General features: G+C 45.9%; 1 protein-coding gene across 1 annotated transcript; it reads left to right on the top strand.

Annotated features, from left to right (window-relative positions):
• Positions 1-14,277: 14,277 nt before the first annotated feature.
• On the top strand, positions 14,278-17,558 carry LOC103207637 (zinc finger protein 699-like). Its single transcript, XM_042782594.1, has 3 exons — positions 14,278-14,345; positions 16,346-16,938; positions 17,107-17,558. Exons 1-3 carry the CDS (start codon positions 14,278-14,280, stop codon positions 17,556-17,558), a joined length of 1,113 nt encoding a protein of 370 aa, XP_042638528.1.
• Positions 17,559-17,938: the final 380 nt, after the last annotated feature.

Genomic DNA, 17,938 nt, shown 5'->3' with positions numbered 1-17,938 from the left:
TTTTTTGTTAGGTCTGCTAAAGAGTATATGCATTTTTTACCCAAAATATCTAGAGAAGAGAAACACACAAAGGCCTCCAAAGTAAGGCTCATCAGTAGGATCAAATACTCCCAAAGCTCTGGGTGCATTTCAGTGATTTCACTGCCGACAAAGACAAGACACTATGGGAGTCCTTTGGCTTCAGAGCTGGCCAGGGTGGTCTCAGCCTTCCACGAGGTTGTAGGTCAGACAGCTGCCAGGAGGGGTGAAACACTTGACCTACACACACAAACATCAAATTGTTTCTACAGAAGAGCCTTAACGTTGCCCATTTTCCTTCAAGACAGCCATCTTCCAGGACCTCTGAAACTATAGTCTCCACAAACATTTGCCAAGCATGAACAAGAAAAGGGGAAGTCCTGTAATACACAATGCACAGCAATTTCTCAACACAGAAGTAACCCTGGTCACACTTTTTCATTTCTGGACCAGTTCACACAGGAAAGAGGGACACCTTGTGGCCTGGACGGTTTCAGCTTCTACCTCACATGTCCCACACGTGGCCTGGGAGGCCCAGAAGAGAACATTCATTTGTTGACCATGATGAGCACTATTCTCAGTCTCTTTGGAACAAACCAGTGTCTGGTGGTGGCAAAGTCATCATGAAACAAAGTCCAGGAGTCATGCGGCTCCACTCTTCCCACCTTCAGTCCTAAACTTCCTCTGTGTGGACTTTCAAGGACCTGCACCTCAGATGTCACAGCCTTGGGGCATAACCATCAACTGAAAGAACAAGCAGAAACCCAACTCACGTGGAACAACCTTCAGAAAGCAGTGAGGTCTGATACAATTCCTTGGTAGAGCTCACCCCCAAAAAGCATTGTCACACAGAGTAGCCATGACAGGGGAAAAGGGAACTCAGATTTAAAAGGAACTCAGATTTTAAAAAAATACATCACCCAAATGCACCATCACTTTAAGACAGGGATTTGAACTGATTCATTCTCCTTTGAACCCCTGTTGAGAATTTGCATTTCTGACCCCAGAGAATACTGAATCTGAATCTACAATTAAACAAGATCCTCAAGTGATTCTTATGTATAGTAAATTTTGAAAACCACTGATCTACTAGTAAGGAGCTCTGATGGTATAGTGGTTAAAGCATTCTGCTGCTAACCAGAAGATCAGTGCTTTGAACCTGCCAAGGAGCTCTGGTAGCATAGTGCCTAAGGCACTTGACTGCTAACCCGAAGGCTGGCAGTTCAAACCCACCAGCCACTCCTCGGAAGGAAGGTTGGGCAATCTACTTCCAAAGTGATACTGCCTCAGAAACCCAAGGAGGGGTTGCTATGAGTTGGGTCTGACTCGATAGCACATAACCACCACCACTCTGTGGAAGAAAGATGAGGCAGTCTGCTTCTGTAAAGATTTCCATCCAGCCTTGGAAACATGAAATGTACAAAGTATGAATCTAGGAAAACTGGAAGTGGTCAAAAGTGAAATGGAATGCATAAAGATCAACATCCTAGGCATCAGTGAGCTGAAATGGACTGATATTGGCCATTCTGAATCAGACAATGCAATGGTCTACTATGCCATGAATGACAAATTCAAGGGAATGGAGTCACATTCATTATTAAAAAACAGAACAAAACAAAACAAAAAAACAATATTTATCCTGAAGCCCAATGCTGTTGTTGTTGTTGTTGTCAGGTGCTGTCAAGTCATCTCTGACTCATAGCGACCCTGTGCACAGCAGAAAGAAACACTGCCTGGTCCTGTGCCAGCCTCACAATCCCTACTATACCTGAGCCCATTACTGCAGCCGCTGTCAGTGCATCTTGTTACTGGCCTTCCCAATTGACCCTCCACATGACCAAGCATGACACCCTGCTACTAAGAATGGTCCCTTCTGAAATGACTGAAGTAGGTGAGATGAAGTCTGGCCATTCTCGCTTGCAAGGAGCATTCCGGCCGCACTTTTTCCAGGATAGATTTGTTCTTTGAGCAGTCTATGGTACTTTCAGCATTCTTCGCCAACACCACAACTCAAAAGCATCTACTCTTCTTTGGTCTTCTTTAACCACTGTCCAGCTCTCACACACATATGAGGTGATTCAAAATACTATGGCTTGGGTCAGGCACATCTTAGTCTTCAAGGAAGTATCTTTGCTCTTTAGCACTTGAAAGAAGTCCTTTGCAACAGATTTGTCAAATGCAGTATGTCTTTTGATGTCTTGACTGCTGCTTCCATGGTGTTGACTGTAGAACCAACCAATATGAAGTCTTTGACAACTTCACTCTTTTCTCCATCTATTGTGATGCTGCTTAAATAAGGTCCAGTTGTGAGGATTTTTGTTTTCTTTATATTGAGGTGTTAATCCATAATGCAGACTATAGTCTTTAATCTTCATCAGTAAGTGCTCCAAGCCATCCTCACTTCTTTTCACCAAGCAAAGTTGTATCATGTGTATTGCAGGTTGTTAATGAGCCTTCCCCAAATCCTGATGCCACATTCTTCATATAATCCAGCTTCTCGATTATTTGGTCTGCATATAGATTGAGTAAGTATGGTGAAAGGATGCAACCCTGACGCACTCCCTTCCTGATTTTAAACCATGCACTATCCCCTTGTTCTGTTAAAACAATGCCTCCTGGTCTACATACAGGTTCCTCATGAGAACAATTAAGCATTCTGGAATTCCCATCCTTCTCAATGTTACCCACAATTTGTTATGATCCACACAATTGAATAACTTTGCATAGACAAGAAAACATCTTTTTTGGTATTATTTGCTTTGAGCCAAAACCCATTTGACATTAACTATGATATCCCTCATTCCACAACCCCTTCTGACTCCAGCCTGCGTTTTGGAAGTTCTCTGTCAATATATTGCTGCAACTCTTTTTGAATTACCTTCAGTAAGATTTTCCTTGTATGTGATATTAATGATATTGTTTGATAATTTCCACAATCCATGGGATCACCTTTCTTCAGAATGGGTACATATTTGGACTTCTTCCAGTCAGTTGGCCAGGTAGCTGTCTTCCAAATCTCTTGGCATAAGTGAGTGCCTTCAGTGCAGCATCCGTTCGTTAAAACATCTCAATGGCTATTCATCAATTCCTGGGGCCTTGTGTTCGCCAATTCCTTCAGTGCAGCTTCGACTTCTTCCTTCAGTATCATTGGTTCTTGATAATATGCCACCTCCTGAAATGGATCATCATCTACCAATTCTTTCTGGTATAGTGACTCTGTGTATTCCATCCATCCTCTTTTGATGTTTCATTCATGCATCATTCAACATATTGTCCATGGAATCCTTCCAAATTGGAATTAAAGGCTTAATTTTTTTCCTCGGCTCTTTCAGCTTGAGAAACACCAAGCATGTTCTTCCAACTCTTTAGTTTTCCAACTCTAGGTCTTTGTACGTTTCATTATAATAATTGACTTTGTCTTCTCTCGAGCTGCTCCTTGAAATCTTCTGTTCAGCTCTTTTATCCTGTCGATTCTTCTATCCGCTTTAGCTACTCTCCATTCAAGGGCAAGTTTCAGAGTCTCTTCTGACATCCATTTTGGTCTTTTCTTCCTTTCCTGTCTTTTTAATGATCTCTTGCTTTCTTCATGCGTGACATTCTTGATGTCATCCCACAATTCCTTTGGTTTTCAGTCATTGGTGTTCAATTCATCAAATCTATTCTTTAGATGGTCTATAAATTCAGGACCGATATAAACAAGCTCATATTTTGGCTCTCATGGACTTCTTTTAATTATCTTCAGCTTCAACTTGAACTTGCACATATGAGCAGTTGATGGTCTGTTTCAGTCACCTCCTGGCCTTGTTTTGGCTGAAAATACTGAGCTTCTCCATCACCTCTTGCTACACATGTTGTTGTTGTTATTTGCCGTCGAGTCGGCCCCGACTCATAGCGACCCCTCCTTGGGTTTCCGAGGCAGTATCACTACGGAAGTAGGATTGCCCAACCTTCCTTCCGAGGAGTGGCTGGTGGGTTTGAACCGCCAGCCTTCTGGTGAGCAGTCAAGTGCCTTAGCCACTATGCTACCAGAGCCACACATGTAGTCAGTTTGATTTCTATGTAATCCATCTGGTAAAGTCCATGTGTATAGCTGCCGTTTGTGTTGTTGAAAAAAGGTATTTGCAATGAATTAGTCGTTGGCTTGCAATATTCTATCATGTGATCTCCAGCATCATTTCTATCACCAAGGCCGTATTTTCCAACTATTGGTGATTCTTCTTTGTTTCCAACTTTTGCATTCCAATCACCAGTGATAATTAACACATCTTGATTGCATGCTCGGGCAATTTCAGACTGCAGAAGCTGGTAAAAATCTTCAATTTCTTCAACTTTGGCTTTGATGGTTGGTGCATAAATTTGAATAATAGTTTGGCAAAGCAGATGAGGGTGTTGGAGTCCGCTCTTCACTTCCAGGGCCTGCTTGGGGGGGCACCCTCATCTGCTTTGCCCAAAACCACAAAAGACACCCACCTTCCCTACTACCTGCGGCCGAGCGACCACTGCGCCGCGCTTTTAAAGGGCCACCGGCGGCGCACTCGTAATGTCACTACCTGGGGGCGGGTCTCTCCGGGTGGAGCTCCGCGGGAGTGGAGAGGAGGGGCATATTGGGAGAGCCGGCGCCGCGCAGGCGCGCTCGGGACGCAGCCTCTGAGCCAAGCTGAGTGTAAGGTACGCGGGGCCGCGCTTCCGGGTTCGGAGAGGCCGCAGCGGGAGCGCGCAGAACTGGGCGCCAGCCGCCTCGGAGCTCGGGGCCTGCCCCCGGGCCGTTCCGCACGCCCAACGCCGACTGTGGGCCTGTCGCCTTCCCGGGCTTGACGAGTCTGAGTGGCAGCGGCGCCGCCGTGCTGACCGGGCCCGGGCGCGGCAGGAGCGCGGCGGCGACAAGCGGGCGAGGATGCTGTCCGAGATCAGTAAGTTCCCGCCTGGGCCCCCGGCCAGCCTCCTCGCGCTACCCGGACCCTCGGCCACCGGCGGCGGCGGCGGAGGAAGCAGGCGGCCTGGCTGGGTCCCCGGGCGCGGGGAGATTGCGGCGACGCTAGCGGCGCGCCCCCAGCCCAGGGATGCCCGGTGTTGACCCCAAACCTGCCGATCGCCCTGACGGTGGGCGCCGCGGGCTGGCCGCCGAACGCAGGTAGCGCGGACCGGCAGGTGGCGCGTGCCCTGCGCTCGGTACCAGTGGCGGCGGCTCCTCCTGGTGGAGGCCCCGAGTGAGCGGCTGAGCCCTTCCCCTCCCAGTCCGGCAGGGCCCAGGGCGAGGGCTGCTCTGACGTGCCCGGTGCGTCTGTGTCTCCGCAGAGACTCTGGTCGCCAGCCTGTCCCAGGTGGGGAACGGCCTCTCCTATGTTAAAGGAGGCGACCCTACTCGCTGCCCCCTAAGCATTGCTGGTGGAGTTGATTCAAATGCGGAGACACCCTGGAAGACCGAGTACAACTGCCCCAGGGGGTTTCCAGGGCTGTCACCTTTACAGAGGGAGACTGCCACATCCTTGTCCCACTTCCTCCCCATAGCCACCTCTTCTTTGTGTCTTTCCCTCCATGTACTCCTGCACCCTGAGCCATCTCCCTGTGCTCACACAGCCCTTCTATTCTCCCATGATTGTTATCTCCAAGGAGTATATCTACCTGATGTAAATGTTCAGCTCATATGCCTGTCTTTTGTTTGGCTGGAAGCCACAGGAGTAGGTTCAGTTCCAGACCTGGGGGCAGCTAGGGGCTATAGTCCTGGCGGTTCCATCAGGCTCCATCAGTCCAGCAAACCTGATCCTTTTTTTTTTAATGATTTTGAGTTTTGTTCCACATTGTTCTCCCACTCTATGCAGGATCTCCTACAGAGATCCCTCTCTGAGTTGTTGACAGTGGTAGCCGGGTACCATCTAGTTCTTCTGGGTCTCATAGTCGTCTAGGCTGCAGATCAGATGGTGTACTTGTACAGTCACTTGGAATAATTGTTTCCATGAATCTTTGGTTTTCTTCATTCTCCTTTACTGTGGACGAGCAGTGGAGTATGTTATGCCAATTGAGCTTGATGTCCCTCCCCTAGGACCATGGTCTTGAGCCCACAGGTCCAACTACTCCCTCCCTCCTAGTAGCTGGCTATGCCCAGGCACTCACCACAACCTTGTCCCTTGTCAGCTCTACTATATACATGGACATTCTTACAGAACACATAAATACGCTTCTAGAAACATCATCTGCCAACTCTGTACATTGTCATGGGCACACTCCCCCCTGTCTAAACATACCCGATCATTCAGCCTGTCCACCTATCTATCCACCAATAGATCAATGTTTTCTATCACTGACAACACAGTACGGTATGTGCACAAGGGTTTGTCTTTGTTGTCTGTACCTCCCATGCACCTCTCTATGTTTTCTTCTTCCTCAGTGCCACAGTGTTGATCACTCACATTTGGTACATTGCCCTTCCGTCCACCCAAATCAATACTTGTCTCTACCTATCTAGCAGTGTTCCATTCCTCCCCCTACCACCCGGTAACCAACAAAGAAAATTCCCTTCCATATATAAACCTTTGCTGGACTTTTTACAATAACAGACTAATACAATATTTGTCCTTCTGTGATTGACTTATTTCACTCACCATAATGTCCTTCAAGTTCATCCATGTTTTGTAATGTTTTATAGATTCTACTTTATTCTTTAGGGTTGCATAGTATTCCATTGTGTGTATGTACCATAGTTTGATCATTCATTCTTCTGTTGATGGGCACCTATGTTCTTTCCATCTTTTTCTTATTGTAAATAGTGCTGTGATGAATATGGGTATGCATGTATCTCTTCTTGTCCTGGTTTTCACTTCTTTCTGATACATACCTAGTAATGGAATTGCTGGGTCAAATGGTATTTCTATCCAACTTCTTAAGGAATTGCCATACTGCTTTCCGCAGTGGTTGTATCATTTCACAGTCCCATGAATGTTACATTTTTAGTAGGGATGTGTGAGTTGTCCTATTTTGTTCCTCTTTAAGATTGTTTTGCATATTCGTGTCCTCTTGCAATTCTGTTTGACTTTCAGGATTGGATTTTCCATTTCTCCAAAGAGGGCCGTTAGAGTTTTGATGGGGATTACATTGAATCAGTAGATCACTTTGGGTACAGTTGACACCTTCACAACATTAAGCCTTCCAACCCGTGAGTACCCATGTCTTGTCATTAATTTAGACTAAAACAAAACCAAACAATTTCCTCTGAGTTGCTTCTGACTCCTGGGACCTCCTGTATCTCCCTAGAGCTTCAGTCTGTCGGGCTTTCCGGAGCTGGGGCCTGTGGACATGGGGCTCGGAGGCTTTCTTCTTTCCATGACTTCGCTTCATTTAGGTCTCTTAGTTTCTTTCCGTATTGTGTTTTTCATGTGCAAGTCTCTCACCTCCCTGGTACGTTGGTTCCCGGGTGGGTTGTTTTTTCTGTCAGACACTGTTGTAAATGGAAGGGTTTTCTTAACTTCTTTCTCAGTTGTTCATTGCTGGTTTATATGCAGCTGAGTTTTGTGCATTGAAGTTTATCCTGCAGTTTTACTGACGTCACCGCTGAGCTCTGCCACTTGTGGGTCCTTTGGAGTCATCTGTGTATAGAATGACATCATCTGTGTATAGAATGACATCATCTGTGAATAGAGGGAGTTTACTTCTTCCTTTACTGTCTGGAGACCTTTTGTCTCTTTTTCTTACAAAATTGGCTGGAACTTGCAGGACAGAATGAAGACTGAATAGCAGTGGTGAAAGTGGACATACTGGCTCGTCCTCTTAGGAAAGATGATTTTAGTGTCTCTCTGTTGAGTATGATCTTAGCTTTGGCTTTTTCATAAATGCCTTTAAGCATACCGAAGACTTTCCTTTCTGTGTCTGGTTTGTTGACTGTTTCCATCATGAGAGGGTCTCAGATTTGTCAAATGCCTTTTCTGTGTTGATTGTGATGATAATGTGATTATGTTTCTCCATTTTAAGAGTATTTCATTGCAATACCTTTCCTGAGGTAAATCCTACTTCATCACCGTGTATAATCTTTGTACTATACTATTGGACTCAGCTTAATGGTATTTAGTTGAGGGTTTTTACATGTCGTTTCATAAGGGCTGTTGGTCTGTACTTTTCTTTTCCTGTGATCTTTATCTGACTTTGGTATCAGGGTATTGCTGGCCATATAGAAAGAGTTAGTGTTCGCTCATGATCATTACTGTGTTTGAACCCTGGACTTGAACTTAAAACAAGCCCTATGATAAAAATGTATTTATTTCTACTGCCAGGCTTTTCTGGCCTCCAGCTGCCAGAATCTTCAGCCTTAAGCAGTCTTGTAGTCTGACTGGAAGTCCTCCATACAGTCTAACTTTGATGTTATTGATTTTAGGCCTCCTGAGCACTGTGGAACCCACCCAGCTCCCGACACCCCTCCTTCTGCCTGGGTCAAGGGGACTAGAGGGCACAATCCCCCTGACACAGGAGTCCTTCCCTCTCTGCCAGAGAGAGGGTCTCTCACCCCCGGACTGAGCCACTGCCTTCAGACGAGGCTGTGGCCTTAGAAGAAGGTGTGCCATGTGGGATGCTGGACGGGTCTTGCATAACTTCCTCCATTTTCCCTCTGGGAGCAGAACTTGTTCCTGAGGAGTTAGCATCCTCAGTGCTGCTGAAGTCACCATGCTTGTTTCAAGTTTCCAAACAACAGAAAGTCATTCCTCCTTTTTAAAAACTGTGCTTAAGTTCCAGCAGTTGTCACTTAAGGAATGTGCTATTCGATACCCCTGGGTATCATTTCTGTAAATACCACTGACATGTTGCCCATTGGACGTGTCTTGGGTAATGAGAGGTGGCTTTGCAGCATGGAGCTGGACACTGGTGTCTTCCTCTCCCCAAGAAGAGTAAGGCTATGGAAGGGACACCTGGAGCCCAGGTCTGTTGCCTACCATCCCCCAGCATGTGGCATCGGCCACCTGTCAGCCTTCCTTTGCCGTCTTCGATCCCAGGCTCTGGCTAAATGGGGAGCAGCTGATTTGGTCTCTCTTTGCTAGATCCTTCCCAGGCACCTCGTGACCTCTGCCCTCACCTTGGCCTTCAGTACGCCCTCTCCACCCAGCCCTGGCCATCCCTGGGCTGTGGAGCGCCAGCTCCTACTCCTTCCAGGAAGCTGAGATACTGAACACCCTCTGACTCAGGAGCTGACGAGGGCAGGATGAAGGCATCCCTCGGGCCGGTGTCCTAATCATGCACTGACTCTGGCTTGGCCCAGGCCCCTCCAGGGGTTCTGTCTGTTGCCCAGTTTCTGGGTGTCCACCTCAGTGACAAGTTGTGCTAGTGATGCAGACTCTGCTTCAGAGACAGCTGTTGGTGTGCTTGTGGGTCCCCCTACCCAGGCCTTTGCACACATTGGCCAGTGCTCGACCCATGGGGTTGCATAGGGACTGGAGTGGCCCTTTCCGGTCCATGATAAGTGCAGCATAGGCCAGAGTTTGGACGAGGTGAGCAGGACCTGACTGGACTCTGGAAGCCAGCTGAGGTTTAGGGCCATGGATTGTGCTAGTGCTTCAGCTGGGACAGGGGATCTGCCATTGAAAATTCTTCCCTTCAACTACAGGGTCCTAGAGCAGCGAGTGCTTGGAGGTGGATACCCCAGGGGTCTTGGGAAAATGCACATTTTTATCTTGAGTGGGGTCAGTATTCTCTGTATCCACCAAGCTCCCATAATGGAAATAAGCTGTGAACTAAAACTAGAGAATGCTCTTAGAGAAATTAATGAAAGGAAGGACAAGTCTTGGTGAGGAGGCACTGGTGTACGGATCATGTGAGAGAGGAGGGAGGAACATTGACGCAGAGACCAAGGAGCAGGAGAGCTGGAGTCGGCTGGGTGGGGCGTTGGCGAGGGAGGCAATGGGACCTGGTGGCGGTGGCTGCCCCTTCCACAAAACACAGGGCTTCTCTGGTTTGTTGGTTGATCAATTATTACGAGCTGGAACAGAACGAGTTCAGGAATCCTCCCAGATTCTGGAAAGCTCGGGAACTGGTGGTGTAAAGGCTAGAGAGTGAATGAAAAAATAAGACACTCAAGGGGAAGAAGGATGTACTACTTGCAAAATCAACAGAGAAATTCTGACCCATGATGCCACGCTATCAATGAAATGGAAACTTACAAAAAACACAGCCACAGAGTTTTAACTATATGTAATTAAAAATCAGTGATACATAACTTCATTTCCTTGAAATTACAAAATATTTTCTCTATGAACAGTCAGCCCATATTGGTATCAACTAAAAGTGTGGAGGTTGCTCTGCAAAAAGGAACCCATAACCTACAAGTGAACCTCTACCTCAGCCTTGGAGGCCTAACTCCCTAGAGGGAAGCCGGGTTCATGGTCCAGCCTGGGCAGATCTGGATGCCTCTCATGCTCTGGGATGAGGAAACGCCTCCTCAGTAAGAGGCCTGTGGAGCTGCCTGAAGGACACAAGTGTGTGCTCTGGAACCTGGAGCAGGATTTGCCGTAAATGTCCTCAGAGGGGAGCATGGCCTGGAACCTGGGAGTAAGCCCTGCCCAGGGAAAGAGCTAGGAGCTCTGGTGGCGTAGTGCCTAAGGCATGTGACTGCTAACCAGAGGGCTGGCGGTTCAAACCCACCAGTGACTCCTCGGAAGGAAGGTTGGGTGATCCTACTTCTGTAGTGATACCTCCTCAGAAACCCAAGGAGGGTTCGCTATGAGTCAGATCCGACTTGACAGCAGTGGGGTTTAGGGAAAGAGCTGAAGGCCAAGCGGCCAAGAACCTGGCACTCCATCCTTACTTAACACTGACTCTTCCATTTCAGAAGCCAAGTGTGGCACAGCGAGAGATAGTCCAGTCTAGGTAGCTGGGAACACGAGCGGCCAACTTGCCTATCCATGCAACTGCAAGTCAGGATTTTAACTATTCCAACTGACTGTGTGGACCTGACATCATTCATCTGCCTCCACACTGCCTCCTGGCTCTGTGTCCACTCCCGTCCCTCTTCCTGAATTGGCATCTTGTGCAGAGAGAGCACTTTCACTTAGCCTTCCAGACACTGGAGCCACAAAATGGTGAGTATGAAGGGAACTGGGGTACTGCTACCAGGAGGGGTGAGGCTGCATGTAGATTATTGGGGGACTGTATGCTAAGGGCCCTGAGGTTCCTCAGTGAGGTAGAAAAGTGGCTGAGAGGGCAAGGGCCTGGGCCCTGAGAGGCTTCCTGAGGCCCTGCTCCGCTGTCACTGGGCCTTTCCTCTCCACGTGGCTGGTTTTTCAAGCCTTTGATGCCTTGGGCGACCATTATGTGACGTTCAGGGCTGACACTGTGGGGCGTTAACATTCCCATCTTGGTCTGTGTGTGTGTGTGTTTTCTAGGATCCACGAGCACTTTAACAGAGAAATCCTCTGCACTTTGTTCTACTTACCAGAACATGGGCGTCTAACCTCTGGGTCACAGTTTGCAAACACAAGGGCACGCTATTCTGCTTTCTCACAGATTAGGCCCTTTGTCATTTTATGACATTATTGTGTGTTTGTGGGTGTCTGGGTGTCTGTTCATTGAAGGGACCAGCCATTAATCATCGGTGTACAATAGCTTTGCATCTCCAAGTTTGACAATTGTGATACCTACATTTTCCTGTTTCCTGTCTGTCACCTGAGTTCTGTTTATCTTTTCAGTATTCTTGCCTGTCTCCGAAGGGACAGAGTGTATGACAACCCAACTATAGAGTTATTCAAAAGTAGGTGACAGACGTGTCAAAATTCATAATCCCCAAAAATAATATTCTCTTTTCAGCAAGTAGTCCTGTCAGCTCCTAGTCACTTGGAATTCTTTAAAAGGTATACAATCAGCCCAGCACGTGGGGATGCCACTTTCTTTGTGTGTCTGTGCAGATGGTAGACTTCCCATGTGCAGTGAGGGGCAAAAGGAAAAACTGCCAGTTGTGTGGTGTGTCCTAGTCGTTAATATGTTGTCCTGCTTTCACCCTGTGCTTTATGTTTTGTTAAATAATCTGGTGGTCGTTTGTGTGGAGGTAAACTTTTTTTGTTTTGTTTTTCTTTGTCCTCACAAGGAAAAGATGATCAGAATGTGGGAAAATGCTTACATTGTAGAGCATTTCTCTAACTGATGCTGTGTGTTCTGACATAGAGTTCTAGACCATAAAGAACGAGACTGGAATTGGTCACAGGCACACTGTGGATTTCATTGTGTTGCAGGTATTGTTAAGTTTATGGACAGGATGCAGTCAGTGAGGACGTGAATGTAGACAGGGAAGGCATGAGGCTGATGACTCAGCCCTGGAGGGGACCTTAGTAGAACACGGACCGCTGAGTCAGATCCCCTGAAATCTCAGTTCCCAGCACTGTCAGCCTCACCCTTCCTTTCATGCACATGGGAGTACATGGGACCCTGCTGACCAGAATGTGTGGGATGTTTTAGGGCTCAGTGGCTGTTGAGGATGTGGCTGTGGACTTTACCCAGGAAGAGTGGGCGTTGCTGGATCTTAATCAGAGGAAACTCTACAGAGATGTGATGATGGAAACCTTCAGAAACCTGGCCTCAGTAGGTATGAAAGCCTTCATTTTTTAAAAAATTACTTCTTGGTCACCAAATACAACATACTCGTTTTGATGTTACTCTACCATGTGGGCCGAGGAATGGGACTACACTGTTACAGGTATGTTCATTGGCTTTGGAGCATGCATATCCTGGCTTCCACATGAACACAAAGCTCTGTGGATTGAATTGACTTCCTTCAATTGTGGTTAAAGGTTTAAGGCTCTTGAATGTACCAAGTGTGAGCAATGACTATAAGGGTTTCTTTGATGCCCAGAGAGAGTATTTGTGGTCTAAGAACTTGTGTCTTAGAGTCTTAATTTGTTTATTACAAGTTCAACACGATTGTTCTAGAAATAAATTCATACCTGCCCATCTCTAGAGACCCTGAACATTAAAGTGTTGGTTCAGGGTCAGGGGTTCATTACTCATATCTTTTCCCACATGATAGGCCGTTCTCCATGAGTACCATGTCAGCTGCACCCACTTGTCCTCTGCAGTGTAGTAAATTACATGGTATGGCTTTTCTAGCCATAGTCTTTGTAACTCCCACTTTGCCGTGAACAACTGAGTACCTGATTGTTAAAAGCTATCCACCTGGGATGTTTCTGTCGCAGAAGCACAAAGTAAACTCCTGGGAAGTTCACTCTCTCTCAGGTGTGCAGAACTCTAATGTTGAGATTGGTTGGTTTGGGCCACTCTGCCAGGCTCAAAAGGAGCCTTCCCAGAGGCAGAAAGAATCTCTGTGACTGCTGGCTGAGAGAGACGCTCTGCTGAGAGAGACGTGCTGCTGAGAGAGGGACACGAGAGAGATGCACGGCTGGAAAAGAGATGTGCTACTGAGAGAGACTGAGCACATTACTGAACTTGAATTGTAGCCTGGTGCTTCCCTAATAAACTCCATAATCTGTGAGTTCCGTTTGGCCACTACAGCTAATTATTGAACCCAGCAGAGAGGTGGTGGGTGCCATGGGAGGGACTGTTGGTGTCAAGGGTAGTAAGAGGGCTGGAGGGTGACATGATGTCTGCTCTCATAAGGACAGGCCTTGGGCTGCTGATGGTGATTCTGTCTTCCTCTTGTGTACTTACAGGAGGTCAGAATATGCTGCCTCCCTGTCCCTTTTGCGTCCTCCCAGAGTAGCAAGAGGAAGAATGCATATAGCACTCATCCAGGACCACTGTGTTGGGGTGTTGGAGGGGGCACCAGGAGGCAAGAGTCCTTTGAAAGAGTAGGGCTGCATGGAGGGAATGAAATTTGAATAAATCATTTAGGAGAAGTCTCTTGGGTGGAGGGGTTGTACTTCACAGACACCACAGCTTGCTTTTCTTACTTTCATCAATCCTAACACACCTGAGTTCATGGAGAGTGACCGGGCCCTTTTCTTCTTTCAGTGTTACATGTGCATCGTGTCTGATGCCTTTCTACTTTGCTCTTTTAATTACACCCTACTTATATCACCGTCACTCCCAGTCGTCATGGGAGTATTTCCGACTCAATAGCTTTTTGACCATTGCCAAAGTACTAAAACAGCAAAATACATCAAAGTCTTTCTTTTCTCTCTGAGTAATTTGTTTTCTTTTCTTTTCTTTTTTTTTTTTTTCATATTGTGAACCTCAACTTAAATCTTTGGCTCAGTTTCTCAAAATGTTAATGATGGAGAAAAGCTATTCAGTGAAAATACAATGGTACAATTAATGAAAAATGACTCCTGGTCATCCATGGTAGGAGAAATCTGCAAATCGCATGGGACTGAAGATCAGGATAACAACCAGACCACACCTATGAGGTGAGTATCATTCATTTCAAAGACAGAAGTGCTTCAGGAAAGAAACAAAAGATTTTACAGTATTAAAACATTTCTGTATATAAGGTGTTCATTGGTTACAAATGGTTAAGCAGTCAACTACTAACCGAGAGATTGGCAATTTGAACCTAACCAGTGGTTCTGCGAGAGAAATACTTGGTAATCTGCTTCCATAATACTTGCAGCCAAGAAACCCCTATGTTCTACTCTGTCACATAGAATTATTGTAAGCTGGAATTGACTCCACAGCACCAACAACAAGAAAAGCAGAGCTATAGCTAGCTAGCTAGATCGATAGAGATACACCCATTGCCGTCAAGTGTGTTCCAGTTCATTGCAACCCTATAGGCAAATAATGCTCATAGGGTTTTCAGGGCTGTAATCTGCTACTAATTTAGTGCAGCCAGAATGCTCCTTGGAAGCGAGAATGGCTAGACTTCATCTCAACTACTTTGGTCGTGTTGTCAGAAGGGACCATTCCCTGGAGAAGGATATCATGCTTAGTAAAGTGGAGGGTGACCCTCGACAAGATGGGTTGACACAGTGGCTGCAATGATAGACTCAAGCATAACAAGGGTTGTGAAAAAGGTACACAACTGGGCAGTGTTTCATTCTGTTGTACATAGGGTCACTATGAGTCGGAGTCAAGTCAATGGCACCTAACAACAAAAACAACAATCTTTAAGGAAGCAAGTTACCAACTGCACCATTCTCATGGGTAGCTACCGGTGGGTTTGAACCACTGACCTTTCTAGTTAGAAGCCCAGCACATAACCACTGCATCACCAGGGCTCCTGTGTTTATCTGTGTCCATATCCGTATCCATCTAATTTCTCTATCTGTTCTTCTCTATATATGTACACACACACATACACGGATGGATGTGTTTGCATGTGTATGTACAACCGAACGAAACACTGCCTTGTCCTGCACTATCCTCACCATCCTTGCTATGCTTGAGCCCACTATCCTAGCCACTGTGTCATTCCATCTCATTGAGGGTCTTCCCATGTTTCACTAACTTTCCACTTTACCAAGCATGATATGCCTCTCCAGAGACTGGTCCTTTCTGACATCATGACCCAAGAAGATGAGATGAAGTCCAGCCATTCTCGCTTCTAAGAACATTCCTGCTGCACTTCTTGCAAGACAGATTTATTTGTTCTTCTGGGAGTCCATGATATTTTCAGTGTTCTTTGCAAACACCACAATAAAAGGCATCAATTCTTCTGTCTTCCTTATTCATTGTCCAGCTCTCACATGCACGTGAGGTGATTGGATATCATACATATGAATGTGTATGAGTATGTGTACACACACGTGCATATATAGATGGATAAGAGCCCTAGTGGTGTGCATGTCTGCCATCCTTTGCCGTTTTATCCATTATGACTCACCAGCCTTTACTTCCGAGATGACCAGAAACCTTTTTGCTACCCAAGAGTCTTATATATGAATATATAACTAGCTCTGATACTGGGTATTCCCAAGACTTTTACAGTATAAATTTTCATAACAGTGAGTCATATATTGAGTATTTCAAATATATTTCACTTATATTCAATTATCAGAAAACCCCATAATTTAGAAACAGTGAAAATAAAGATAGCATCTCTGCCAAATAATATCATCTATGAAACATGAAACAATTCAAGGAAAAAAACTACGTTTACAGTGTGTGCTAATGATGAAATGCTAACATTTATATCCGACAGCCTGCTGCCTGTGTTTAACAGAAGACATGTGGTGGAGAATCTCTGTGGAAGTGATGAAGACCATAAGTGTGGACAGACCTTCAGCTGGATTCCGGATCTTTCTGTGCTCAAGAGAACTGCCATGGAAGCATATCCTTTTGAACACCTTGATTGTAGAAAATCCATGATGGATCATTCACTTAAGCATCATATCACATCTCACTCTGGATTCAGTGCCTGTCAGTATAAAGACTGTGGAAAAGCCTGCGGTTCTCCCTCTTACCTCAGCACTCATGTGAGAACTCTTACTGGAGAGAAACCCTATGAATGTAAGGAATGTGGCAAAGCCTTTCGTCATTCGTCAAACCTCACTATACATTTGAGAAGTCATAGTGGAGAGAAGCCTTATGTCTGTAAGGAATGTGGGAAAGCCTTTCATAAGTCCTCAAACCTCACTATCCATCTGAGAATTCACAGTGGAGAGAGGCCGTACGTATGTAAGGAATGTGGTAAAACTTTTAATCGCTCAACACACCTCACTGCACATATAAGAAGTCACAGTGGAGAGAGGCCTTATGAATGTAAGGAATGTGGGAAAGCCTTTCATCATTCTTCAAGCTTCACTAGACACATGAGAACTCACAGCGGAGAGAGACCTTATGTATGTAAGGAGTGTGGGAAAGCCTTCCGTTATTCCTCACACCTCACTCGGCATATGAGAACTCACAGTGGAGAAAGACCTTATGAATGTAAGGAATGTGGAAAAGCCTTTCGTCAGTCCTCATACCTCACTACACATATAAGAACTCACAGTGGAGAAAAGCCTTATGAATGTAAGGAATGTGGCAAAGCCTTTAGTTGGTCCTCAAATTTCACTAAACATTTGAGTACACACAGTGGAGAGCGGCCTTATGAATGTAAGGAATGTGGGAAAACCTTTAGTCACTCCTCAGACCTCACTGTACATATAAGAAGTCACAGTGGAGAGAGGCCTTATGAATGTAAGGAATGTGGGAAAACCTTTAGTTGGCCATCACACCTCACTACACATATAAGAACTCACAGTGGAGAGAGGCCTTATGAATGTAAGGAATGTGGGAAAGCCTTTAGTTGGTCCTCAAACTTCACTAAACACATGAGTACTCACAGTGGAGAGAGGCCTTATGAATGTAAGGAATGTGGCAAAGCCTTTCGTCATTCCTCACACCTTACAAGACATGTGAGAACTCACAGTGGAGAGAGGCCTTATGAATGTAAAGAATGTGGGAAAGCTTTCCGTCAGTCCTCGTACCTCACTACACACATAAGAAGTCACAGTGGGGAGCGGCCTTACGAATGTAAGGAATGTGGCAAAGCCTTTTGTCATTCTTCAATTCTCATTAGACATATGAGAATTCACAGTGGAGAGAGGCCTTATGAATGTAAGGAGTGTGGGAAAGCATTCCGTTGGTCCTCGCACTTCACTAAACATGTGAGTTCTCACAGTGAAGAGAGGCCTTGAGTAAGGGTTGTTTCCTTTTTAGTGCTGTGATTTCCAGCAGCACATTTCTGAAAGTCTCTGATTACAGGACAGACTTTCTCAGCAAGAAAACAACAGAAACTCAAAGCAAAAGTCATTAGAGCTCCTTTGTGCCTTTGGAACAAAGCACAGTTTCATGGTATCTGCGTCTGTCTTCATTATGTTCATTTCTCCAGTTGCATGAACAGCTGGACAGATATTTACTTTGAGACGTCCCCACTAAATTTCACCTCCTTACACTCTGTTATCCAATCAAATAGTGTTTCTTTGCTATTCATAAGGTTTTCCTTGTGAGATGGATTGACACTGTGGCTGCAATGATGGGCTCAAGTATAGCAGGGATCATGGAGCTGGCGCGGGAT

This window comes from Orycteropus afer, unplaced genomic scaffold (assembly GCF_000298275.1).
Source record: "Orycteropus afer afer isolate SDZICR_OR568_19922 unplaced genomic scaffold, OryAfe1.0 scaffold00384, whole genome shotgun sequence".
Classification (NCBI taxonomy): domain Eukaryota; kingdom Metazoa; phylum Chordata; class Mammalia; order Tubulidentata; family Orycteropodidae; genus Orycteropus; species Orycteropus afer.
Note: the sequence above shows the minus strand (reverse complement) of the source record. Positions and strands in the feature narration are given on the sequence as shown.

Bases quoted from the DNA above. Each gene is read 5' to 3' on its own strand.
- LOC103207637 (XM_042782594.1), top strand. From the start codon at position 14,278: ATGGTAGGAGAAATCTGCAAATCGCATGGGACTGAAGATCAGGATAAC. The intron at 14,346-16,345 runs GTGAGTATCATT...CTCTTACCTCAG, and splicing joins AACCAGACCACACCTATGAG to CACTCATGTGAGAACTCTTA. The intron at 16,939-17,106 runs ATTTGAGTACAC...ACCTCACTACAC, and splicing joins GTCCTCAAATTTCACTAAAC to ATATAAGAACTCACAGTGGA.